Source organism: Apodemus sylvaticus, chromosome 6 (assembly GCF_947179515.1).
Source record: "Apodemus sylvaticus chromosome 6, mApoSyl1.1, whole genome shotgun sequence".
Taxonomy (NCBI): Eukaryota; Metazoa; Chordata; class Mammalia; order Rodentia; family Muridae; genus Apodemus; species Apodemus sylvaticus.
In genome coordinates, this window is record NC_067477.1 from 52,599,583 (window position 1) to 52,627,473 (window position 27,891).

At 43.0% G+C, this 27,891-nt stretch overlaps 2 protein-coding genes across 3 annotated transcripts in view; one reads left to right on the forward strand and one right to left on the reverse strand.

The window, feature by feature from the left end:
• Atl1 (atlastin GTPase 1) overlaps nucleotides 1-11,734 on the reverse strand; it is an 80,409-nt gene extending 68,675 nt beyond the window's left edge. Inside the window, 1 exon segment of the mRNA XM_052185728.1 lies at nucleotides 11,627-11,734. The gene's annotated coding sequence lies outside the window, so the exon portion shown is untranslated.
• Nucleotides 11,735-12,140: 406 nt separating this feature from the next.
• Map4k5 (mitogen-activated protein kinase kinase kinase kinase 5) overlaps nucleotides 12,141-27,891 on the forward strand; it is an 88,303-nt gene continuing 72,552 nt past the window's right edge. For both annotated transcript variants that reach the window (XM_052185725.1, XM_052185727.1), the window contains exon 1: nucleotides 12,141-12,338. In XM_052185725.1, the coding sequence (XP_052041685.1) occupies nucleotides 12,231-12,338 (108 nt within the window). In that variant the 5' untranslated portion in view covers nucleotides 12,141-12,230. The remainder of the gene's footprint in view (nucleotides 12,339-27,891) is intronic.

Here is a 27,891-nt window from a genome sequence, read left to right on the forward strand (position 1 = left end):
TCAGGAGGGGCTGGGGTGCTGATATTCTCCTAGTGTGGCCTGTGTATATGCTCTCTTACAGCCATGACACTGTTTCACAGTCCCAAGATAAATGTAAACCAACCAGCATGCGGACAGAATTGTGTTTTAGCCCTTTGGCTACTATCAGGTACAAGATATGGAAGGAACTAAAGCTCAACTGCAAAACTTCACTTAACATAAAAGTTAAGGTCATGGGGCTGGAGAGATGGCTCAGCGGTTAAGAGCACCGACTGTTCTTCGGAAGGTCCTGAGTTCAAATCCCAGCAACCACATGGTGGCCCACAACCATCTGTAATGAGATCTGATGCCCTCTTCTGGTGTGTCTGAAGACAGCTACAGTGTACTTACATATAATAAATAAATCTTTAAAAAAAAAAAAAAGTTAAGGTCAGCAGCACAGTTCAGTAGGCACGACACTTGCTGCGAAGCCTGACAGCTTGGGGCCAATCCTCAGTCTCACATGGTAGAACCAACTCCAACAACTTATTCTCTGACCTCTATACATTCTCTCCTCCAAATAATAAATAGATATAAAGATTAATCAATAAAATAACAGTGAACTTAACATATCACTCGGGGAGCTGAAAAACAAGGATTTCAAGTTCAAGGCCAATCTTGAATAAATAAACTCAGGGCCAAAGTGAACTACATAGTGAATGCCTAAAATAAATAAATAAATAAAAATTATCAACAGCAGGACTAAACATAGGAACTGTACTATTTTGTTAGTTTAGTTAGTTTTGTTTTGTTTAGCATTCATGGATTAGAAATTATGTACACCCTAAGACTAAAGAGATATAAAGCCCAGAACGACAGAGATAGAGTTACCTAAGGTATAGGTAGGAAATATATATAGGAAAGGGAGGATAGAAAGACATTAAAGTATGCCAAAAGTTCTCAAATGTTCTGCATGCCCCAGTGAACACATGTAAATGACTAGCAGGGCATCTTTAGTCATTAGAGAAATGCAAATTAAAATCGAACATTACCACGTCACATCTGCCGTGACTATGAGCAAAAGCGACAACAGAAAACACTGCTGAGTGTGTAGGGAAACTGACACCTCCACGCCCTACAGGTGAAAGCATACAGTGCTACAGCAGCATGAGGAAGAAGTCTGGTGGTTCCTCAAATAACACAGGGTTACTATGTGGCTCAGCAATTCTCCTTGTAGGTGTATAGCCCAAAGAAATTACAATGCAAATCCACACAGAAACTTGTTTAAAAATGGTAGTGTTAATAATATGGAAGAAACAGAAGCAACTGTGGTGGTTTGAATGAAAATGGCCCCCACAGGCTCATAGAGAGTGGCATTATTTGAAAGGTAGGACTTGTGGTCACTGTGAGTATGGACTTTAAGACCCTCATCCTAGCTGCCTGGAAGCCAGTATTCTGCTAGAAGCCTTCAGATAAAGATATAGAACTCTCAGCTCCTCCTGCACCATGCCTCCCTGGATGCTGCCATACTTTTGCCTTGATGATAACGGACAGAACCTCTGAACCTGTTAAGCCAGCCCCAATTAAATGTTGTCCTTATAAGAGTTGCCCTGGTCATGGTGTCTATTTATAGCAGTAAAACCATCACTAAGACAGAAGTCAGTACCAGGGACTGGGGTGTTGCTGTGATAGACCTAACCATGCTATTGTTTGGAAGAATGTGGATTTGGGGACTTTGGATTTGGAAAGCCCTGGAATGCTTTAAGTGCGGCTTAATGGGCCAGCATAGTAGGAATAAAGTAAGACTTTGTTTCTGAGGGTGATTTGACTGTGGAAGCCTGCTTCTAGAGGTCTCAGAGGAGAATTTTATTATGTGGCTGTTCTTGTGATATTTTGGTGAAGAATGTAGCTGATTTTTGCCACTGTCCAATCTGCCTGAGCCTAAGGTAAACAGACTCAGATTAATTGCTTTGACAAAGCAAGTCTCAGAAACATCTAACATAGACTTTATTCTCTGGTTAAGTCTCATGAAGAACATTTTGACCAAGCATAGCAAGCTTAGAAAGGAAAAATATAAAATATATGGTTTAAATATTAAAGGGGCACCAGGAAGTAAAATGGAGCTGAATCCCATGTTCTAAGAGTTAGCTGATTTAAAGAGAGTAGAATTGTGGGGCAAGATCCTACCTAGCTAAATTTAGATCCAAACATGGTGGTACACATCTTAATCCCTGGAGATAAAACCAAACAGATTTCTGAGTTCAAGGCTAGCCTGAGACAGAGCAAGTTTGAGGTGAAGAAAAGCTTAAGTCCATGTGTGGTGGAACACACCTTTAATTGCAGCACTGATAAAGTTGAACAAAGAGGGTAGGGCATGTCCCAGCAGCAACAAGCAGCAGAATTGGGGAATGTGGGCTATTTGGCTCTGGCTTTAGAGTCCAGAACAGAGGGGACTACTGGGACAATTGATGCTGGTTAGCTGGAGCTAAGAAATTAGCAGTGATTAAGAAGAGACCGACATCACTGAGATGAAATCTTCTAGGAAGTGTTTTCTGAGAGCACAAAGAACCTGTGTTCCAGAGATAGTCAAGGTTGTACCTTGGGCTGTAGCTGTACTTGGTAATGTGTAAGAATCAACCAGGTGGTACTGATTTTGAAGGTATAAAGAAGTCATGAAGAACAGCTGAGGCTTGGCACTGTGAGAGGCCATGGAAGGCCATTGGTGATAGTACGGCCCCAGTTGCAGCTGACAGCCCAGGACTGAATCGGTCATGCAAAGGGTTTGAGGCTTGCCACCATGAAGAGGTTACTGATGAAGCCTAGTTGCAACAGAAGACCCCAGTGTAATGGAGATGCCAGTACCATGGGATGACCACCAAGAACAACAGTGGCAATGGAGTGGATCAGCCTGAGCTTAGAGTGCTTCAGAGCTAGAGAAGTGACATCAGCTCTTTGGGGGAGCCCAGAAGATCATGTGTGAACTCCAGACATTGAAAAAAGAAGCTGTAACACTGAAGTTGCCTTGGAGATCCCAAGATGTTAGAGATGCCAGCACCATGGGCTATCTGATGAGGAAAGTTGCTAATTGGCAGTGGAACCAGTCCAGGAAAAAGAAGTTTGTTGCAGCCAACAATGATAAGGAGTTGGAGATCTGAATACCACTTTGACATCAGACATGGAGATGCAGAGTTTGGAGTTTGCCCAGATGGTTTCCTGTCTTGCCTTGGGGATTACTGTTAAGTGATTAGATGAATCTCAGAAAAGACTCTGAACTTTGAACTTTTAACACTGTTGAGACTGCTATAGACTATGGGGACCTTTGAAGTTGGACTAACTGTATTTTGCATTATGCTATGTTTTGGTATAGCCCCCATAGACTCATAGGTTTGAAGAAGCCTATGGGGGCCAGGGAGTAGAATGTGATGGTTTGTATATGCTTGGGCCTGTGAGTGGCACTATTAGGAGATGTAGCCCTGTTGGAGTGGGTGTGGCCTTGTTGGAATAGGTGTGTCACTGTGGGTATGGGCTTTAAAACCCTCATCCTAGCTGCCTGGAAGCCATTATTCTGCTAGCAGCCTTCATATGAACTCTCAGCTCCTCCTGCACCATGTCTACCTGGATGATGCCATACTTTTGCCTTGATGATAATGGACTGAACCTCTGAACCTGTTAAGTCAGCCCCAATTAAGTATTGTCCATATGAGTTGCCTTGGTCATGGTGTCTATTTACAGTAGTAAAACCATAACTAACATAGCTTTATGACAGGAAAAATAAGCCATGTGTAATATGAGTCTATTTCTGTGGAGGAAAATTGCCTATCCCATCAAAATAGAAAAGATCTAGTACAATTAAATTACCATCAGATGACTGGCTGATGTAGACAATATTAGACTTGAGTCTCTGCCATGGCCCCTGACATAAGTAGGTTCAACATTCCACAATGGTAATAACTGAATTATACTTGGCAAACAGAAATCTATACTGGTGAGTCTACCATTTAGCTTAAGTTCTTGTCACACGAGGCAACTAAGCAAGTAGTACAGTGACTGGAAAAGAGACTGGCTGGTTTACATCTACAGAGCATATCATCTTGAATAATCACTTATCAGAGTGGATACCCTCAGGTCTGGGGCAGTATGGTTCATAAATATTTTCACATTCTGTGTCTTTCTAATAACCCATCCATATACCTTATCTACTGATATCCTTAATTTGAATCTTCTTTCCAACCTATTACCTATTATGCATACATCAATATTAACTCAGGCCAACTCTGCTGCCTAACAAAAAGACCAATGAAATGTACTGTTCAATATTGTGCCCACTGGAGAAATTTTCTTCATTGTCATCATTCCTCTTTGTGGAATAGGGCCATAAATCAGTCGCAAACTTCTTCACATTGGTGCTAACACAGAATACCGATTATTAATAAACAAGGCCTGTATATGTGCTTCCTCTGCTGACCCTGAGCCTGCATATGGAAAAGAAGAAAGGAGGCAAGGGGGGTGGCGAGAGGAAAGAGGATGCCGTGGCAGTTTGTTAGAAATCACCTGTGCTTCCAATTCGTGTCAAGCTTTTCCAGGATGTGTTGTTCCATTCAACAAGGAAATTCTGCTTTCTGTATTTACAGTTCAGTAAACTAGAACACACACAGTTCCTAAAGACCAGTTACTTTATGTCACATTGTCACATAGTATCCCATAGTCTGGTGTTAAATATGTACCAATGCCTGGTAGCAAGCCAAGAGTTGGTTTTCAGGAGTGTAGACATCACAGATAGGGCATGCTCATATTCCAAAACCCTAGGTAGGACCCCCAGTGCTGTGATTCTCATTTTGGATTTACAAGAGACTCTGTATAATAACTGTGTTTGTCATCAGGTCTGCTGAGTCCTAAAACCCAAGTATCAAGACACTGAATGCCACAGCATGGGTCATCAGCCATGTTATTTGTTCAAAGTCCCATGAAATCTGATCGTCATGTGGTATGAGGAAAAGGGTCAAAGAGCAGCGAATGTAGTACATTGTCTTCAGAATCCAAATAGGACAGCTAAGCACATCATCTCATCCTCTGAGATGGCTACATTTCAATAAGGTGCTAGTACCACATGGATTTATGTTTCATCCTCTGGTACAAGGATAATTTTGTTTTGTTTTAAGGAGTGAGTTAAAATACTTTGCCCAGTGTGGTTCCAAACTCCTAGGCTCATGGATGTTCTGTCTTAAGTCTCTAATATCCATCACTATATGTGTGAGATCACATCTGGCTGAATAGTCTTTCTAAAGTAGGCTGGACGCTACTTCCTGTTCTCTGGTTCTATTTCTATAATGGAGTCAAAATAATAGTCTGTCATGATAGCAAGGAAACAAAGGTCAGTCTAGAATTATACTGTGTTACTGCACTGAAAAGTCTATCACAGCCTCAGGAAGACAAATGTTTCAGATTATCCTTGTTCACAGGAACTGAAGAAGCTATATTCTGTGCTTCGAGTCAGCAGCTGTGCTCAGGTTTAAGTTTATTGGCTCTAGTTAAGGTCCTAGATGCAATATTACAAATTAATTGGTATAAACATTTGAGTGTGTGTGTGTGTGTGTGTGAGTGTATATGTGTGACTTACACATGCATGCACATGTGCAAGTAAGCTTCCCTATGTGTGCTCGCTTGTGTATGCAGGCAGAGGCCAGGAATTGACAACGTCTTCCTCAATTGCTTCTCTACCTTTTTATGTCTTTGAGGCAAGGTTTCTCTCTGAAGCCCAGGCTGACTGTTTCAGCTAGACTGGCTGGCCAGAAAGTCCCTGAGGTCCTCTTGTCTCTGCATTTCCAGTGCAGGAGCTACAGGTGATGCCACCATGCTTGGCTTTCAGATGGGTGCTGGGGACCTGAACTAAGGGTGTCACTTCATCAGCAAGTGCTTTATCTGTAGGGCTATCTCCCTGAAACTGGTGTTTTGTTTTTTGTTTTTTTGTTTTGTTTTGTTTTGTTTTTAATTCACAAACATCTCCAAGCTAATTTGTCTATTTGGGATGGTTTGAATGTGTTCACCAAAGTTTATATGTTGGAAACTTAATTCCCATTGTAACCATGTCAAAACATGGCCCTTTTATATTCTTTAATGAAGGGTTTCCTTCATTTACCCATTTCACATTAGCAAGTTCTTGTCCTGCTGCCTTTTCCTAAGTCTTAATATAACCAGAAAGCTGATATCAGATGCCAGCATCTTGATATTGGACTGTCTAACCTTCAGAACTGAGAGCTATGAATTCACAGTCTGTGGTGTTATAACAACATAAGATGGATTAAGACACTAGTGAGCCTCTGTCTCTCAGATTTAATTTTTTTTAAGGTTAGAAGTGAGTGTTGGGTCCTCTGAAAGAGCAGCAAGTGTCCTTATCCTCTGACCCATCCCTCCAGCCCCATCTCTCAGACTTTTAACAACTGTACTAATGTCTTTCGGGTCTTTAACAGTTACACTAATGTTCTGGGTGATAAGGTTTAATTTGATTTTCTCCTGTAGGCACAGGGGTCACACTAGGCCTAGCAGTCCTCCAATTTCACATCCCTCCACTGACATTCACAAGCCTCTTTGGAGTTTCCTTTGTGCAGTGTGCCCATTCTCACACATATTTTAGAACTGAGAAAACAGCCTCAGCATTATCTTTACTTCTAGACCTCTCATGAAGCACATCCTTGCCAGGACTGCATCTGACTTCCTTCAGTGTCTCCTGAGGGCACTGGAATGCTGGTGTGTGACAACAGTGCTGCAGGGGATACTGTGCAGGCCGCTAGCCTCTAGACGGTGTGAAAAGTTCACATTCCTCAATTCATATTCATCCTGGTGAAAGGTCACAGGCCTCTTTGGAAATTGCCACAGGTAAGAGACAATCACTAAATGTAACTATAGGCAGCATCCTTCCTCAAAGAAACCTGCCTCCCGGTCCTTATTTAAGGGATTCCAGGTTTAAGAACTGGTTCACCACCAGATGTTAGATGTTTTACATCTCTATCATACTATAATAGATTCCATTTCCTTTTTCTGCTCACTATTCCTAGAATTCTCCCACTCACATATATCAAGTAGCTACAGGTAGCTACTTAAGTAGTCTATGGTTTCATTTACTCCATAGATCCAAGGATCAACAGGCCACCATTCCAATCTCTTGTAGTCAAAATACCTTGAATATCATTTCTTTTTGATGGTTATCAACTATAACTATAGTTAGTGACTGTATTCAGCGTGTGTTTGATAGTTATGTCTTCTGGCTCTGCAAGAATCTCCCTGTGTTACTGTGGCAGCATCATCTCTACCTTGAGGGCAGTTTCCAGTGAAGTTGGAAAGGATCTCTTTGTTCTTCACTCGGTGTCTTGGCTGGATAAATTCTACAGGCCCTTCTGAAGGAGGTGTGCACAAAGCATAACTGTGCAACATGAACACAGAAGAGCATCGGTCAGTCTTCTTTCCATTATTGTGACAAAACACTTAACAGAAACCACTAAAAACGTATAGAGACTATAAGCTGTGGTCAACAGGCCCCATGATTTCTGTTTGTGTGGTGAGGGAAGGTTTATGGAACAAGGATCTACTGAAGCAAAGCTACTCCCCTCAAAGCAGCCAGGAAGGAAAGAGAAACAGAGTAAGGAGCTGGGCACAAAAATATCCTTCAGAGGAATTTACCTAGTGACCTGTTTCCTTCAAAGAAGTCCCATCTTCTGCAGTTTCCAACATACCCAAACGTTCATTCAGATTGTGACACTGTCAATGAATCAAGCCATCACTTAGGCCAGAGCCCTCATGAACCAATCACTCATGACTACATCTACCAGCTATGAATAAAACCTTCCATACCTCTGCATTTGGAAATACTCGTTAGATCTAAAACAAAGTCCAATGTTTCCATCTTCCTGAACCTAAAGAGTCTTTCCTTTACAATGTATGAGGGAAATTCTGTCAATATCACATAGTGACTGTATGACACTGTAGTGGTTTGAATGAAAATGACCCCCTCCCATAGGTCCATATAGGTTACCACTTTGTCCCCAATTAGTGAAACTGTTTGGGAAGGATTAGGAGGTATGGCCCTCTGTGTGACTGGGACTTTAATGTTTCAAATGACTCATGTGATCCTTTCTGCCTGATTGTTGTAGATCAAGGTGTTCCTTCGTGCCACCATCATGGACTCTAACCTTCTAAAACTGTACGCCAAATTAAACCCTTTATGTTATAGCTTTCCTTATAGATGGTGTTTTAGAACAGAAATTAACACAGAAAAGGCAAGACTGCTGTTATTATGTGCCAGCTTCATGTAACCCATGTGGGAGGGCAGATGCTCAAGTCAGCACACATCTGATTCTAGGCGAGTATTTGGCAAGATTCTATAGCATCTTCACGTTTATGAACTCTTTCATCCAAGCCCAAGCTATAACTTCTCCATCTGGGCTATGCTGAAAATCCAACTCAAGACTTGCATCCTTACTCTATCTGCTCAAATAACCCAAGCCCTGACACGGGATCCCAGGCCATCCCCTTCAGTGCCTGTACCTTAGCTTAACAGACAGAGAGCTTGGAATTATTTAGTTTACAATGTGTGGCCCTTGCAGTTGTACAAGCCCTTGCCTCTGCCTCCCAGGTGCAGGAATTAAATGCATGTGCCTCCATATTTAGCAACCTAATTTTAGGATTTTAACTGGATAGGTTTTGCTTGGATAATAAATTTTGAACCTAGGCTACACAAAACATAAAAAAAAAAAAAATCCATAGCCTTGATATTTGTTGTCATTTAGTCTTGGCTAAAATTAAAGCTGACTGCAGAGATCACCAATCACAGCTAGCATGCCAGTGAAGAAGATTAAAGGGGGAAAAGCATAACAAACCTACAGTAAAGCACTATAGTTTGTTATACGGAAAAGAACAAAAAGCTGGAAACCAGGGCCAGTGAGACCGCACAGCCTACACAGGCTGCTGCCTCCACCAGATGGCCTGAGTTCTATCTACAAAGTCAAAGCCGACTCCCAGAGCTGTCCTCTAAGGTGCACACGCACACACGCGCATGGGCATGCGCACACAGGCACACCATAGCATTAGCATTGACCCCCAAGAAATATATAAATTGTATCAAAATTAAATTTTTAAAAGCTGGAAAACATTTACTTGTTAAGTATTATTGTGTGTATATGTTTTGAATGAAATACCTATTAAGTCATGTTCCTTATTCCATATCTTGTCATTATAAAACTGAGCAACTATAAGAGCTCCTTCAACGTTAGCTATCCTGACTTACTAACATGTAACTTTCAACCTCGAAATTATATGTTTAATTGTTTAAGATACAAATGAAACCTACTCACAGTTTATAAGTAAATCGAATTTGAATTTCTTTACAAACCAACTGACGTCATGGACCTTGTTAAAATTAACTCAGCTAGTTCTGAAAAAAAAAATCTTTAAAATTCCTTTGAAGTTAGTGTAAAGCCAATGTCTTCCTGTTTGCGTCATCCGTGGCACAGGGACGTGATGACTGCAGCAGACACTGCCTCCCGCCAGCACAGAACCCTTCCAGGCTGTCCTTCTCTGGCTGATGGTCAGAGCACATGGATCTGCCATTACTGGCAACATAAATTATCTTCACTTGTGACCTCAAACCTTTTATTACCTAATCCATTTCAAACAGTGTATTTCTATAATAATACCCTTGGAAGGTTGTCAGAGGAGATTTTTCTTTGTCTCAAACTGGGTACTCAGGGTCCCACTCTGTGAAGGCTCATAGGGGAAGTGTCTCTGAGTTAGCATCAGGAAAAGATATCCCTCTCTTGATCAATTTGTTCATCTTTCTCTCAAACACAAACAAATCTTCTTTGGCCTTTTTTTTTTTTTGGTTGCATTGTTCTGGTTTCCTGTTTCCCCCCTTTCAAATCTTATGCAGTTTCCTCTCACTTATTTTTATCTTGTGTAAAAATAAGTATTTTGTGTGAACTGCCTCAAACTCTCTACGGGATAATTCAGGTATAAACAAGAACAAATACATCTCACACTAGACAAAGGATCAATGTCCCCGCTTTGACTCTAAACTTGGAAGGCTGCTCTCCCCTCATACAACGGCTGCCCTCCAAGTTGACTTGAGTGTCCTGGAGCCAGTGTGGTGGAGAGCCTTCAACCCATGAATCTTCCACAATGGCCCTAGTCGCAGAGTGGCTAAGGGTGGGTCTGACTACATGACCAACATAAATCCATGACAGTAAACAAGCACTAAGATACCAATAGAACGGTTGAAGAGATTTTGAGTCATCGAAGCCAAAAATATGTGCCCACCAAAACAAGTGCCAAGAAGCTTTGAAAGAAGGAACTGTTCTTCAACCATTTTTTTCAATGCAGCACACACACAGGCTTTGTCCCTGGAGCATGTAAGTCTGGGCTTACTTATGTTCCCTAAATAACTGCTCTTTGTGTGGGGAACACAAGAAAATGCATATATTCTATGTTCTGTTAAGGTGTTAATTTAATTTCTTCATTTATTAGCTATAAGAAGTGTATTTCTCAAAACAGACTTTGATTGTGTCTGGAGTCACATGACATCTGAAATTTGTTCTGTTGTAATTTGTTCTAGTTTTTCCAACTTTTCTTAAATTTTTTTTTTTTTTTTTGTATTTTGCCTACATGTATGTCTGTATATATGCACACCTAGTGCCTACACAGGCCAGAAGAGGGCGTCGGACCTCCCCCAGCCCACTCTGGATCCCTACTTGAAGTTAACAGACACATGTGAGCTGCCATGCAGGTGCTGGGAACCAACCTCTGAGGGGCAGCCAGTGTTGTTAACCACTGAGCCATCTTTCCAGTCCTTATCTGTTTTTTCTATTGAAAATCTCTGCAGGACTCTAGAAATAACTTTACCAGTATACATAAAATTAGTAACTTCATTTCTACCTTAAGAACAAGATTGGAACTCAAATTATAAAACAAAGCCAGGCAGTGGTGGCCTTTAATCCCAGCACTTGGGAGGCAGAGGCAGGCAGATTTCAGAGTTCGAGGCCAGCCTGGTCTACAGAGTGAGTTCCAGGACAGCCAGGGCTACACAAAAACAGTGTAGCCTGTCTCGAGAAAACAAAAAACAAAAAAACAAACAAAACAAAAAACAAACAAAATTACAAAACAGCTGGAAACATTAATCAAATCACCTCTCACAACTCCTGCCCAATATTTTGTGCATTGGTAGGCCTCTTACATTTTAAAGCCTCTTACGTTTTATAATCCTCTTTACAATGCTGTAAAATGGTTTACGAACAGTTCTCGGGTGTCAAATGCAAAACCTATCCTCTTCCAGCAACAGATAAGGACACTGAGATGTTGCCAAGTGTGCCTTGTCCCAGCTCACTTTGTCTGGAAGTGTTAGAACCAGAATCAGACAAAGGTCCCTAGCTTTGCTTTAGCATCTCCAGAACTCTCCTGGTCCCATTAAGGTTGCAATATTGCGGTGATACCCAGAGATCACAGGAACTTCCTAGGAATTGGCTCGGGAAACCCCGGTGGAAGACAGGTTATGCAGGTGTGCCGTCCAGCCTCAGAACTGGCACCACCGGGAACAGTGTGTGGAACAGGACGGTGCAGTCGGGCGTGCCGGCGTTTAGTGTAACCTGGCACTCCCGGACCTCCTGCCCGGGCGGCCTCAGTTTACCTGGACCAAATGGAAGTAGGAGGCTGCGCTCCCGAGGCCTGCGCACAGGCCCTCCTCCTCTAATTCGGCCTGCAACTGGACGAATCCTGGCCGTGCCTGGGCGGGTCAGACGCCGCACGAACGCCTAGGGTGCCCCGCAAGCAGCTGGGAGGCGGGGCGCGGCGGCGGCGGCGGCGGCGAGGAGGGTGTCGTGCTCTCGGCGGGCCTCAGGGCGGCACTCTGGGCCCGCGGCCTGCGCTCTCGGACGGGCCGGGCTCGATCCGCGCCGGCCGCGAACGTGTCTCCCGGTGACGCAGCCGCGGGTGGGGAACGTGGTGCGGCGGCGGCGGCGGCGGCTGTGCGCACGGACGTCTCGGAGAAGACGCGGGTCTCCGACGCGGCGCTCGGCAAGGAACGGACGGCCTCTCGGCTACGGCCGGCGCGGGGCCTGGCGGGGCCGAGGAGGCCCGGAGGCTGCCGGGGTCGCGCCCCGTGACGCCCCCGCGCTCGCTCTCGCCGGTGCAGGCGCAGCTGCGAGCCGAGGCTCCATGTTGGGAAGCGCCGCGCGCCCTCGTTAGCGGGATACGGGTGCCGCGGGTAGAGCCCCGGGCTGGGCGCAGCGAAGATGGAGGCCCCGCTGAGGCCTGCCGCCGACATCCTGAGGCGGAACCCGCAGCACGACTACGAGCTGGTGCAGAGGGTCGGCAGCGGCACCTACGGGGACGTGTACAAGGTGAGGCCCTGGCCCGGCGAGCGTGGGGCGCCCCCGGGATGCGCCGAACCACAGCGTCCGGCCGGGAAGCGGCCCGGACCCACGGCACCGTTCCGAGCACCCAGGGTTCCCCCATCGGTTCTAATGCTACCGATCGGCAGACTTAACCGCACCTTCCAAACCGCGGCTGACCTTTTTTGTGGTTTTAAGGCGTATTTATGGTATTGAAGTTACTCTGAAGGATGTTCTGGTATTAACGTGGGGGGAAAATGTTTCGCGGAAGGAGGTAGATAGGAAAAAGTATTGTAAATCTAGACGTTTGCGTTCTAAATTATTGGTATGGGTGAACTTGACTTTAAGAATCTCTCTGGAACCGGGCTCAAAATTGTGAACTGTAAGTAATCTGGTTCTGGAGTAAAAGGATTTGTGTGTCCACATGACGGCCTGTTGGAGGATGTCTTTGGGGACCGGTGAGATGGCTCAGGATGTTAAAGGCCCTTAGAGCCAAGCCTTAGGACCCCAGAACCGTCCCTGATTCTCTAGGTAGAGGCAAGTTGTCTCCTGACCTCCACACGGATCTTCCCCTCCCCCCTCATATATACACACACAATCCCAGTAAATAAACAAAGTGTAGTTAAATTTAAACAATTTAGAGAAAGACGTTTTTCACCTGGCAGAAGTTTAGGCATTTGTATCTGGTTGATAATAACATAACTTAATGAGGTTTTCCTACTTTGGGATTCCTCTCTTTGGGATTTATAGTATTCCATGATCATGAGTGGATAATTGCTGCTATCCTTTTTACTGGTCTCTTATAGTAAGACAAATAATAATAAATTTGTAATCTGCCGTTACCAAAAAAAAAAAAAAGAAAGAAAGAAAGAAAGAAAAAGAAAAGAAAAGAAAACTTGCCATAGAAAAACAAACCAATTTCTTAAGTCAGCTAAGTTTTTGAAGGGTTCAGAGGAAAAGACTGTCCAGTATTCCCTTTTAGCTTTTGTTCTTTGTTCCAAAGGGGCAGAGTTAGTGCAGTTACTTATGGCTATTAAGGAAAAACTTATTTTCCTTTTGCAACAGCTTGATATTTTGACCTGTATATCAGTATGTTCCAAACAGCAATCTGCATAGAGCCCTAATGGCCCTGTATCGTGAGTAATCGCTTGACTCCACTGAGGTATGTTGACTTGCACAGATACTGTGCAAGGAAAACATCTCTTTTCTCTGCTTGTTTTTTCCTGTTTTGCTAGCAGTAGTACCTTGGGGTGTTTGATTCTGAGGTGAGGGCTCTGGGTGGGCGTTTTACCCCTTAGGATCGGGCACTTGGGCCCACCCAGACACTTTGTAGAAACCAACTGGCAACAGTGGGCACGGTCCTGACTCCGGCCTTGAGTACCTTTGATGCAAAGTACTCGGTTGTAATGGAATCCCTTTCCTTATGTTAAATTAGTGGTAGTTAGCACAGACTTGTTTATTAGCTCATTACCCATTTTAGGAAATGCTTGCTCTTTAAAAAACAGAAACTCCTGTTTGCTTTCTTGGTCCCATTTTAAATGATCTTTGTCTTATGATTCACTGTAAGTTAGACTAGCTCAGTTCCGTTCATAGTAATTACTACTAAAATACTCTAAATTCTAGTTCTTGTTCCTCCCTACCCCCCTTTTTCCCCTACTACAGAAAATTTAAAGGGACTATTTCCCCCACAAGAGTCTTACCAAGACCTCCACGGTTTTTTTTTTTTAACAGAGTAACATCTAGAGCAGCTCTCTGGGAGGATTGTATCCTTCCCTGGGAAAGCAATGTTTACATTAAAAGGACAGCCTACCGCCTGCTTCTTACCCAGCTGCTTCCTGGTCCTGCTGCTCCCTCTACAACTCAACAGACAATCAGAAGCTACATGCGTCCCCACTCCACCTCCACTCCCACCTTTCACAGTCAGGCTCACTGTATTCTGTGTGCTGCTGGAGGGCTAGGCCAGTCTAGGAGTCCCACACAGCCTTTAGACACTCGTGTGCCTTTCCTCTGTTTGGTGTGTTCTAATTACTGGGGATCCCCTCCCTCCCCCATTCTCCACTTGTTGCCACCATTGCTATCTAGGAAAACATTACTCAGTTCTAGTAAGCCCCAGCCCCTCACCCTGACCTAACTTTACCCACCACTCTCCCTCTCCCTTTTGTTCCTACCACACTGGCCTGCAGGCTTTCCTTACATAGCAGTAAGCATCTTCCCACTTTGGAGTCTTTGGTCTTGCGACTTCCTCTGTTCAGTATCTTTTCCCAGAGAGTGAGTGTCCTGCTTCCTTCCCTTTAGACATACCTGACCATCATTATACTTACTGCTGTCTAGTACAGTGCTTTACTTACTTTTTTACTTGTCCGTTTTGACCAATACTATAAATACTCCACAGAGACAGGGATTTTACACCATCCCACCCCATTTTGTTGTATCTTAACATCTAGAATTAGGCAGGACTTGGAGTAAATGATTCCTAAGAGGTTGACAAAGTGACAAAAGGGCTCCTAGTGATTCTGTCACCTAGTTGTCTGAGCACTTAATTTTGACATCACAACAGTGGTTGTATTTAATTCCTTGTATATTCCTACACTGTGTTGTTTTAACTATAGCTACATGCCTGTTTTTATTACAAATTTCAGTATCTTGAATTCTCTGGGAAAACATTTCTGAAAAGCTGTTTCATAGCATATTTATTATCAGTGATCTAAGTACTGTGGAATTTTGTGAATTTATACTTACTCTTTAATATGCCTAGAACATGAAACTTTGGATTTTTTTTTTTAAAGCAGAAAGATTGTATTTTTAAGAAACTGAAAATCCTGGGACACTTTAGAAGTGTTTTCCATCCATGATGCAAACTAGTAAACTAGTGAGAAGTGACGTCCTCTCTTCACCCCTCCCACCCCAGTTTGTTTCTATGCCTGAGTTGTATTATGACGTAGTAACTTTAGAAAGACCCTGGCCTTGAGATTCTCTGTAGTGTTTACACTCTGTAAACACTTGGGTGTCCTAGGAACGTCCTCTCTTTCCCAAGAGGTGCAGACTCCATCTTAAATGGCTGTTCTCTGCTTCAAAGGAGAGGGATGTAAAGATTTGAGAAAATGGAAGGAATGGTGGCGAGCAGGGCGGGGGTGGGGAGAATGGTGCAGGGAGATAGCACACAGGAGAGAGACTGTGGTGGGCGTGCAAGGGCCCTGCCCCAGCGAGGCAGGTCCTGTTTGGAAGACTTGACACTTGCTAAAGGAAGGGGAGGTGTGGATGAAGGTCTGGGACCTCCTGTCTGCAGGGCGGCTTCCAGGCCTTTGCATGGCTCACAGGCAGCTGCAGCCTCTGCTGTTTTGAACCAAAGTTGCTTCCAGGCTAGTGTCCGAGAAACTCTAAGGTCTCCTCATCTTTCATAGGCTAGAAATCTAGAGTAGGGGACCCATGTACTTCTTTTAGACTCTTTTCAACTCTTTGATTGATTATCCATGAGTGGCATGTTTAGTTCCAGGACAACAGCTTGCATCTGTGCCTAGGGAATAATTGTTTAATGATATTAGTGGTAGTAAATTCTCCATATGAAATAAAAACTGCTAATAATATAGGTTTTTTCAGGCCTTTTCCTAAATGTTTTAAAATGAATCTGTTTCTGAATTGACTTGCATTGTTTATGATGCCAGCTACAATGCATGTAGCGCATGCTACAGTGACAACAGTTTCTTTAAAATTGCTGTTTTAAAAAGGATCCATTGAATGAATCTCTAAGTTTCACATTAGTCATTTCCAATTTTTAAGATTCTTTTGTCATTATAAATGACATAATTTGCATAGAAAGCTTTGTCATATTTGCCTTACCATTTCTGTGAGTTCTTCTGGAAGCTAGATGAGTCCGATCTGCTGTCATGAAGCCCTCTTTTATCCAAGGCCTCCTTTCTTTCCCCTCTCCCCCAAGCCAACAGTCAGAATTCTGGAATGGCTTCAAGCGCTTTAAACAAATGCTAAGATCAATGGTAAAGAAACAGCTTAGTAATAGTGATAGTGAGTGCTGACTGGGCCGGGGTCTGACACAGGCCTGAGAAAACACACGTCAGGGACACAGGCATGCAGTCATCGTTTGCTAAGTGCCATCACAGAATGGAAGAAGTACTTAACTCTGTCTTTATTAGGGGATGGGGTTTGGGGTCAACTGGAGAAGATAAACAAAAGACGAAGCAGTAGCTAGAATTGTTGTTTGCTAGTATGTGCAAGCATCTACGGACCTAGGGACTGGCACTGGAGAAAGCCCTGATGAGTCAAAGAGTCTGCATCTTCCTCTCAGGTCCCTTGCAATAAGAAGAGCAGGTAATGGAGGTCAGGAAAAAATAGATCGCAGATCCTGTATGTTGGCGTGAAGAAATTTGTGGTTTTTTTCTTTAGTCTGAAGAAGTACTCTGGAGGAAAGTTTCATTGGTGTAAGGGTAACTAATACAGAATGGTTGGACTATAAAGACCATTACTGAATAATCTGGATGAGAGTTTATATAAGTTTAGATACTGGTGTAGGAGACCAAAGAGAGATGGATTTGAGTTCAGATTTATAAGATGTTTTTAAAAAGTACCCATGATCTGTAACAGAAAAGAAAAGGTAATTGATGGCACTTGGGTGTGTTTGTTTTTGTCTTAGGTGACATTTTTTTATGCTGTTAACAGGAAATACAAATTTTGTGGGATGTGAATTTTGTGTTCAAGTCTGTTTGCCCTTCAGACATTTCGTAAGTGACTATGTCACGTAGGTAAGAGGAAATTCGACTCCAGCCTCAGAGCCTTGAACTGGGGATTCAGGTTTGGGAGTCATCAGTGCATGGGAGAGCACATGTGACATGGAGTGAGGTCAGCAGGAAGCTTTTACCCAGGAAGGTTTTAGGAGAGCTGAGGGGATTGGAGTCTTAGGGAGAACATGCTTGCGCGCGCGGATAGAAGAAAGGGCTGAGGAGGCACTTTGCATTGGAGTCTTGAGACCTGCTCGCTCCCATCCCCTCTGTCATATGCTCTGATTGGGATGAGGAAACATGATGGTCTTCCAATAATGATAAAACAATAGCAATTTTACTTATTAAATTTTTATTAATAGCTTGTGTATTATTATTATTATTAAAACTACATGAAAACAGTGACCTTAGATGTACCAATATTCAACTAGTCTAGCATTGTGACAGTACACAGTATCTGCTCAATAAATAGATCTTGAAGAAAGCCATGTCCTGGAAAGTCACAGGTTTGTTAAGCATGGAGCCGTTGAGATGGCTCAGCAAATAAAGGCTCTTGCTGCCAAGCCTCACGACCCCGAGTTCGATCCCCATGACCCACATGATGGAAGGCTAGAGCCAGCTCGTCCAGTGAGTGCCAGCCCATTTTCCGGTTAGGATGGTTAGAGTGAGGTGCAGTGACTGAGGAGGAGCCGTAATGGAGAACTGGGAGAGCGAGGTGAAGGGCTGTCTGCTTAGGACCTCTTACAGAGACAGACGCATCGAGTGCTCACAGTGAGTACAGACTGCTACCTTCATGGGACATGGTATTCTAGACACGGAGAGAGGCAGTACATGTGCACTGTGCTGGAGAGATTACAGCTGAGCAAGAGCTAACTGAACAGGTTCAGGATCTAGGATGCCTGTGGGATGCACGGGGCAGGCCAGGAGTTGACAGGGGTTGTTGGGGTAAGCTTCATTGAGGTTAGATTTGAGCAAAGCCTTGGAAATGAGAGAGTACGCAGGCGCTCATTAGAGTAGTCGGATGATGGGCGGTACCTCTCTGTTTTATCAAGTCCCCAGGACCTGACCCTGCAAGCTCAGAGGCAGGCACTGAAACCAAGACAAAACTTGGCATCATACAACTTGTGGGAAGAACCTCAGGTTATTGTAATTAACATAAGTATTTAATGTAGTTAAATAGTTCACCAGTTACATGCCCAAATCTTGTGTTACTCTTTAAAGCCTGAATTTGTGAGCAGGGATATGTCACTGCCTTCTTTGTCTTGCTCTATGCGTATTTTCTAGTCATTAAATCTTAATAAAGTCTGTTAAGAATCCTAATGGCCTCAGACCTGAAGTTAGAATGGTTTTGACAGGGGTGTGATTAAAGTGTGTTCCCAGTGTCCTGGGACACTGGCATTAGCGAGACTCTAATGTCACATTGGACTTTGCAGAGTGAGTAACTTGTAAATAAGGCTAACAGTAAGAGATGAACGGATGTGCTTCAAAAAGCTCATCATAAATTACATTTTTGTTAAGCAGTGATACCTTGCTGAAAGCTTTTAAAATAGGTTATGTTAAATAGTATATTACTATCAAAATAAAATTTGTTGAGATGGCATGTTATAACTGTTTACTATTTATAAGTCATCTGGTTAAGATCTCACTTAGTATTTATTTTTCTTTCACTTCAGAAATAAGTGTATTTAAGACTGCCTGAAAAGAAAGCATGGACCCAGTGATGGGTGTGAATCTCTGACCCATATTTGGGAGCAAATGATTTCAAAAAGGTCTTTCTGCTTGCATAGAAATGTGAAAGTTATGGAAGAAATCATCTGCCGTAGATGAGTCAGGTGGAGGTGGTGTGGCCCTGTCTTGAGGCATGAGCTCTGACTTCGATAGTCATTGCAGCCTTGCACTGACCTACCACCCTGGTCCCTTTCCTAGGAAGCATTTTTACTTTGTTTCCAGTTTTAATGAAGATACAGAGGATACAATATAGATTAACTGGGTTTGTTTGGATTTTTTTTTTCAGTTTGACTTTCAAAAATTAAAAAGTTTCACTTCTAAACTTTAAATTGTGGTTTTTGGACCAAGAACACAGGGGGAAAAAGGCGAAGCCTATTAAAAGCGATCCTTGTGTTTTCAGGGCTTCCTTAGCAATAGGAGAACTTCCCCTCGACCAGAGAGAGCACTTTTCTCCTGCGCTTTGGACCAGTTTCCATGTGGCGCGTGCTAGAGTACTTGTAGGCTTCTGCATCTTGATTGTGTAAGGTACTAGTTAAGTTGAAGAAGTCTGTGGCCTTTGAAAAGGGTAAGAATGTATAGCTAATGTAGCTCTCGCTCTTTCTCTTGAATATCATTATCTTTGCGGGAGCCTCTCAGCTGATGTCTGATGGCCAGGTCTATCCTCATAGGTCTTCGAGCACATGATTCATAGTAGTCCCCACCTTCCAACATTTTATAAAAATAAAATCGGATTAAAATGACTAAGAGTGACTAATGCTTGCATAACCCTACTGTACATTCTTGCAGTAATCCTATAAAGGAGGTGGAACACATAGATGTATTTTCAACCCTATTTTACTCAAAAAGAAACTTGTTTCTGCCTTGTTTGTAGATTGCACACTATTAGGACTTGAATCTCCTTTTAGATCTCCTAGTCTCCCAAGTTCTGCATGTTTTCTTTATCCCAGCCTTCTATCAACTGTATCTTTCAATTCATTAGTTAACCTTTAAGTACACGCTGCCTGGTGCATGATAAGCTCTCTGCACACTGTGGTGAGGCTGGTGAGGCTTGAAAGGCTTGCTCCCCTGCCGAGGGCTGCAGGGGTTGTGGACTCATGTGTAATTGTGCACAGAAGCACCAGTCTGCAGAGGCGCTTCCTCCTGCTTGCTCTGTGCTCACCTCGCTCGCTCTCACGGTTCCCAGTCTCAGCTCAGGCTCAGTTCTTTAATCAAAAGAGAGGCTGCTGCTCTCCGCCCAGCTGGGACACCCCTTCCTGCCCTGCCACCCTTTGCCCTCATTGCTTTGGAACTTTGGATTTATGGTTACTGTTACTGAAGTTAGTGGGTCCCCTAGACGAGGTTGTTAGTGGGATTATAAGTTAAACAAAGCACGAAGCATTTTAGACAAACCAACCCTTACTCTGCATCAAAGAGTACTTGCTATTCTCTAATGAAAACAGGACCGACTGCATGAACAGACTTAGTGTGAGCTTGTGAGCCAGGGGCTTCTCCTCACCCGTATATGGGTGATTTGTTTGTTTGTTTGTTTGTTTTGTTTTTGTTTTGTTTTGTTTTTTTGGGTTTTTGGAGACAGGGTTTCTCTGTATAGCCCTGGCTGTCCTGGAACTCACTCTGTAGACCAGGCTGGCCTTGAACTCAGAAATCTGCCTGCCTCTGCCTCTCAGAGTGCTGGGATTATAGGCGTGCGCCACCACCGCCAGGCTATATGGGTGATTTTTAACATTCGAGACGCGTCTTACTCTATAGTTTGGTTGGCCTCAAACTCTCAGTCCCTCTGCCTCCACTTTCTGATTTGTAGGATCAAATCAGAAACTGTGTGTTGCGTGCCCTGCATGCATTAATGCATTGTCAAACTAGCAGCTTGTAATGACTGACTAATAACTATAACTGTCTGGCTTGAGGCAGAGCTCTGGGCCACTCTGGGTTATCTCTGCAGTGGTGCTAGTTCATGGTGGGCGCTCAGCCTCGTCCCTCCCTCCCTCTTCTGCCCTGTGGGTAAACTGCTTTGTCTTAACCATCTTTTTAAAAACATTTAAGTACTGTAGGTTCATTTTAGAAAACTATGATACAAGAAGAAATGAAAATGAAAAAATTGTGTACCAGTAGGAAGACAACGTTACATATTAAAACCTTTCCTGTTAAGGACACTGGTCTTCATTAATCGTCAGTTTGACACAGCCTGGGAGTTACATATCAGATATGCTGCATATCAGATATTTATATTATGATTTCTAACTGTCAAAAAACAGTAGTTACAGTTATGAAGTGGCAATGAAATAATTTTATGGTTGAGGGTCATCACAACGTGAACTATAAAGGGTTACAGCTTTAGGAAGGTATAGAACCACTGGCCTAGAGTTATCTGAGTGAGTCTCAATTGGGGGATTGCTTACATCAGATTGGCAATGGACCTGTCTGTGGGACATTTTCTTAATTGTTAATTGTTGTAGGATGGTTCAGCCCACTGTGAGCAGTCTCACCCCAGTTAGATCCTGGGATGTATAAAAAATGTAGCTGTGTGGAGGCCAGGGAACAGGCAGTAATCACTGCTTCTCCATAGTTTCTCCTTCAGTCCCCACCCCCACCCCAGCTCCTGCTTAGACCTCTTCCAATGGTGGATGGATTGTAACCTGATTGTAAACCAAGTGATTCTTTCTCCCCAAATTGTTTGGCTAGAATATTTAATCACAGACACAAAAAGCAAACAAGAACAAAGATACATAAATGGCAGTCTAGACATTATAATCATTAAAATACAGGTTATAGAGACATATTTGGGATGTGTCTTGAACAGTGTGCCCAACTTTTAGTTCCAGTAAAAACACATATTTATTTTCTTACGTTTCTTTATTTGGTTGTACATTTTTCTTCTCTCTCTCTCTCTCTCTCTCTCTCTGTGTGTGTGTGCGTGTGTGCGTGCGTGCGCGCGCACGCGTGTGTGTGTGTGTGTGTGTGTGTGTGTGTGTGTAAGACAGAGCATCCTGATGTAGCCCAGGTTAGTCCTAAACTCCCAATTCTTCTACGTCTCTCAAGTACTGAGATTAAAGGCAAAACCACCATGCAAAGCTAGGGTTCCCCCACCCATAGAAATGTGTTTTTATTTTCTGTATTTATGTGTACATGCCTGGCACCAGAAGAAGCCAGAAGAGGGAGTCAGATCCCCTAGACCTGGAGTTATAGACAAATGTGAGCTGGGAACCAAACCTGGGTTCTCTGCTAGATTAGAAAATGAACTTAAACCCTGGGCCATCTCTCTGGCCTTCCTCCTAGTTTATAGTCCATTATATAGTTCCTTGTTATAAACAAAGATGTGGTCATTATCCTCAAATCCTCTTTATGGCTCCTCAATTATTTAAGTACATTTTAGAATCAGACATTAAGTCATTTTTAAATTTTTAGTGAATTTTGACCAAGTAGTCTCTAAAAAAGTTGGACCCATCATCATTGACTTAAAAGTCCATATCATTCCTATTTTAAAAGTTAAGCCCTTTTGGCTAGCATGATCCTCATTGGATCGGAATACTTCTGCCAGCCTGACTGAGTTCAGTCCCCAGCACCACATGTTTAAAGGAGAAGATCACTTTATAGACTGTCACTGTACCATGCGTGTGCTCCTGTTCACACTAAGTTATGTTGACGTTATTAGATGATCCTCTGAAGCAACTTGCCTTTAGCAAACTTGGTCTGTATTAGAAAGGAGTTAGGAGAAGTCTTTAGAGACACAAAGGTGTCCTAGCAGACTGGGTAGAAGGCTTTGGTTGACTGGAGATTAAAAACCATGTCCTCCAGATCTGCGCTGAAACAGGCGGACATGCTCCCATCTGTAAGAACTGTCTCCAGTTGTGTGTGTGGAAGATAGAGCATCCTGATGCTCTGTCACTTGTCCTCTTTCCAGCAGAGTCTCACAGTCTCTCAGGGAAAGCACCAGCAGTGACACAGCAGACTCGGCGGGATTCGTGGAGGCTATTTTGTCTCATAATGCAGTGTCTGCCCCCACCCCATACTTACAGATGTTTTCTTAGGCATTAAGGTTCCTGATTTTGTGTTTTTAGGAGATTTCCATGTGTGCCAATGTGTGTGCACCTGTGTGTTTTCTTGGGCTTTCCTTTGATTCTTTGTTGTTCTGTTCCTTTGGTTTTTCCTATTAGGATTTGTCATTTTTAATCTTATTTTTCATTCTTTCTTTTACACACTTGCTTTCTAAAGAGAGGAGGCAAGAAAGGATGTCAGTTTGGGAAGGTGGAGAGGGGCAACCATAATCAGTATATTATATGAAAAAATATGTTTTCAATTAAAAAATTTTTGGGAAAAAAAAAAGGCATGTGCTCAGATTTTGGCTAGAGAATCTGAGTTTGTCTGCCCAACAATGGCAGAAGCCCTGCAAGCGCAGACTTCTCTCCTGAGAGGATCCTCCTGTCTAGATTTGTTCAACTGTGTAGAAGTTGGCACACATCAAAAACTAAGGACTTGGTTGGTGCAGTGAAAGAATCTCTGGAATTGTCAGATCAGGGAGGAAGGGAGGGAAAGCAAGTGTGTGTGAGAGACTGGATGTGCCAGTCCAGGACACGGCTCTCCTCAGACTCAGTTCAAGCCCAGCTGAGGCTACACTGAGTTTCAAGCCCACTTGAGCCATGGAGTGAGATCTCTAAATAAATAAATAGCCTCGTGAACACAAAGCCCTGAATATACTGAGCTTAGGAGCACACGCCACAATACCAACAGGGTGTGGGGCAAGGAGGATCAGAAATTCTGTTAGACCTACGACTGAGAGGTCAGTGGGAGGAGCTAACCTCAGCAGGAGTGGTGGCTGGTGTGGGTAACAAGGAAATTGCCCAGGTTATTTATTAAGCTGTAGCAGGGAAAGCCTAGAAGTTAGTGGGTAGTGTCTAGAGGAGAACAGCGAGTGCTACGGTCTGCCCTGAGCTTCAGACTGTCCTTAGCTCTCACCATTACCTGGTGATGAGTTAGTGAGAGACACTGACTCTTGGAACTGTCCTTCTTGTCTCCTGTCCTGGAGTGTTGCACAGAACTCCGCCATCCATAACCCGGTAATGGCACCTTTTCCCATCACCCAGAGAATCTCTTCTCTTGTCTCATTTTGGATTTATTTCCTCTTGGAAACCTTTTCTCCGGTCCACTGAGCCTGGGCTGAGAATACTCCCAAGCTTTGTAATGGTCAGGAGGGAGGGAGTTCGTATGCTCTGGTGTACCCGCCCTCTGCTAGTGTAGTCCCCCCCCACCAGTAAGAGCTCCCTGAAGACAGCACAGGCTGTATTACATCACCAGTACCAGTACCGATGCCTGGCACACAGGAAGTATTCTGTGGTATTGTGGGGTGAATGAGCTTGTTAAAAAATAATGCCCTTAAAGAATTGGACATAGAACTTAAAAGCCTCAGGCACACAATTAGTTACTTCTTTTGTGTATAAACCAGCTACTATTCCTTTCTTTAAACCTCATAGATGCTCTGCTGCTAATTTTTGTAGTATAATTCCAGTTCTTCTATCTGAGGTCTGTAAACCAGATGACTCTACCAAACACTTTCTGGACACAGAGAACCTGACTGAATATTGAGACTCCCGTTTTTAGTCATATTAGAAACACATGTATTACATATTTCAGATGACTTTTATCATTGTTGTAAATATAATAAAAGAGACCAACACCTGAAGCCATAGTTTGAAACACACGTTGAAATACATAAATCTATATCCTACAGTGATAAATATTTTTCCAATTATTCTCTTAAAGTCAGTTTATCCTTCAATGAAGGAACATTACTTATTCAAAATATATTTTCTTACATATTAGCCTTCTCTTTTAAGTTACTGAATATATTATTTTAAATGTATAATTGTGAAGATTAACATTGTTTTAGAAAGTTATTTAGTAAAAGATGTTTTGCTTCCTATATATGTGTGTGTGTTTATGTTTAATAATTTAATTTTTCATAATTTAGAACTATAAATTTCTAGAATATGTTGAAAATTCATAAATGTATAAATATGAAAATACTTAATCTAAAAAAAATAGAGAAAGTGAAGTCAAAGCCTTCAGTTGGTGTCATGAATTTTTGTAACCCTAGAAATAGGCAAAAAGAAAGTCAAAGTCAAGAGAGACGAGGGACCTCATGTTAAGAGCAAAGCCCGTTTATTAGGAAGGTATCTTTTTCCTTGTGATAGTTGGAGTGGCCATCTGGTAAGGACTAACTAAGATGTGAAACCATACTAATTACATTGCATTGGATTCCTGGGTGCTTACCATGCGTCTGCTTATTATACCAAATAACCTACTGAAATAGGAATTAATATGTTAAGGTTTCTATGTAGAGTACTGTGGGAATTTATTTCATTTTGCAAGCAGTACAAAAATCTTCAAATTCTGTATGTTAGTTTAAAACACAGTACACTGGAGATAACTGTTGGAAGGGAGTGTTGGACTTTAAAATGCAGAATTCCAAAATCAGAACTGCTTTGGATTGTATTGTGAAATGACATAGTCAAGTTTCTGGAAGATCACTTGATTTGAATTGAATCTGAAAAGTCTCTGTGTGTGTGTGAGCATGTGCATTTCCTACCCTGAAAGCCTCTTTGCCTTTCATTATAAAAGAGCCTGGTACTGCTTTCTGTTTTAAAGATTCAGCTGGAAAATTACAGAGTATAAACATTTGCCCATCAGTTCTTTCCTTCGGAGATGTCAGAACTCTGTCTCCCAGCTCAAGCAGACATTCGAGTATCTCTGTCGGGGAGAGCTGGAGTTGGGGCTCTTTGCTTTACTTTTATAACTACATACACTTGGGCTTCTACACAGTGCAACTCAATTTTGAAATACCATCTTTCTGAGTTTCTGAGGTTGTTTTCAATTTTTCCAAAGCTCTGTTTCATTCTGAGCCACTCGGGGGTGGGGGTGGGAAGTCCTTGGGCATAACTTTTTTCATTTTAGTTATTAAGTTGAAACGGTATGTTTATACTGGTTCCTGTCAGGTCCAAGTGAAACTCCAACCCTCAAGCCCCAAAGGTGATCCAAATATCCAGAAATGAGCACAAACTGGGTATAGGAGCATTTCTGTCGGTTAGATAGAAGCCAGCATTCCTCAGGAACCTGCAAAACTAGTTCTCTACCCAAAGGAGTGATTTCCCTTTTCTCAGGGGGAAGGGACTTATGGCTACCTGTGGTGCCCATCCTTCCGCCTGTCAAAGCCCACACAGGCCCACGCTGGGCTGGCGTCCTGGCTCCTTCAGCTTCAGTCTTTGCTGGCACCCAGCCCTTCTCCCCTGCCCTAAACTCCTCCAGCTATGCTTTCCTCTCCACAGCTACCCTTCTCCTTTCCTCTCCACAGCTACCTTCTCCTTTCCTCTCCACAGCTACCCTTCTCCTTTCCTCTCCACAGCTACCTTCTCCTTTCCTCTCCACTACTACCTTCTCCTTTCCTCTCCACAGCTACCCTTCTCGTCTCACCACTTCCCTCCCATGCTCTGCTCCTGGGCTCTCTTCTCTCATTGTGGTCTTCATCACCGCTAATCTGCCCCCTCTTGCAGACAGCCCTGGCCACCATGTCCAGTCTATTTCTTTGTTGACTGTTCTCTCTCTCTCTCTCTCTTTCCTTCCCTCCCTCCCTCCCTCTCTCTCTCTCTGTCTCTGTCTCTCTCTCTCTCTCTCTCTCTCTCTGTGTGTGTGTGTCTGTTCTGTCTGCCTGTTTCTTTCTCATCTATAATAAAAACCTCCCATTAGTCATACCAAGGAGCAGCCATGGCGTCAGTTTATACACTAGAAATTGATGTATCCGAACAGATATATTCTGTAAAAAATAATTCTTGAAAGTGTCTTATCAGATGACTTCATCTTTGTGCACTTTTATAGTTACAAAATTGATCAGCCAGATCACAGAATGTATTTATCTATCCCTAGCGTGTATACACGTTCATCTTGCTTCACCGTCTTGCATTTTTGTGGTATGTTTGTATATCCCTTCTTTAAGTACAGGTTTACTCTAGCGCCTCGCATGCTTCTTGGCAAGCACATGATGACGTGCTTCCAATGTTGCAGCCTCACGTAGAAAACCCCGGCTGCCCGAGAACCCCCTGCACGCCACCTCTTTACCTCTCTAGGAACCACTGATAACATCTCTGCTTTGCCCTTTGTTGTGGCTGGTTGGGTTTGGTATGGAGGTTGTGGTTATGGTCGTAGTTGGTTTTCCCATTCGAAGCTTTGCTGCCTCTTATCACATAGGTGGGGTTATATATGCCTTAGTGTATTTATAGTGATAGCTTCTTCAGTTTACACGGTTTAAGGCTCCTCCATCTTTGCTCATGGCTTATGGGCTCCCGTCTTTATTACCAGTAGATGCTCAATTACCCATTTATCTATTGAGTGACATCATGAATGTCACCTGTCTTATTTTATCATGGATTGACTGCTATAAACATTTGTATGCAGAAGCAAGTTTTCAGTTCGGTTGGGTACATGCTTAGGAGCTGAGATTGCTGTGTCATATGCTCAGACTATTTGGCTTTGTAAGAAACAGACAAATGTTCAGTGTCGTGTGTCTGCATGTGTACTCTTAAAAATCAGTCTAATCCGAGCTGAAGATCTGGCTCAGCACTTAAGAGCTCAGGCTGTTCTTCAACAGGACTTGGATTTGCTTCCCAGAACCCACATAGCAGCTCACAGCTCCATCAGTCCAGTTCCAGGGGATCTGAGTCCCTCTTCTCACATCTGTGAGCACCCGCCCTGTGGATGGTTTAAGCTGTACACGAGACAAACACCCATGCACAGAAAATAAAAATAAATCTTTAAAAAACCCAACTTAATCCAACAGTGGCGTGCTAGAAGCATGCATTCTAAACTGTCAGTCACCTTAGGGAGGGGACAGAGAGGAGTACCATGTTTGGTGACCTTTTAATTTTTTTTACAACAAAATCTTATTCTGTGATAGTTTTATAGCTTTTTTGCCAAAAAAGTTTTTTCGTTTGTGAGAATAAAAGTAATAATGAATCAACAAGAGCAAAACCAAAGTGGTTCAGTCTACTTTCATTCTTATAACATGTCCTAGTGACAGGAAGTTGGAGTATTGTATCCTCTGTACTGGATTAGTAGAGCACCTT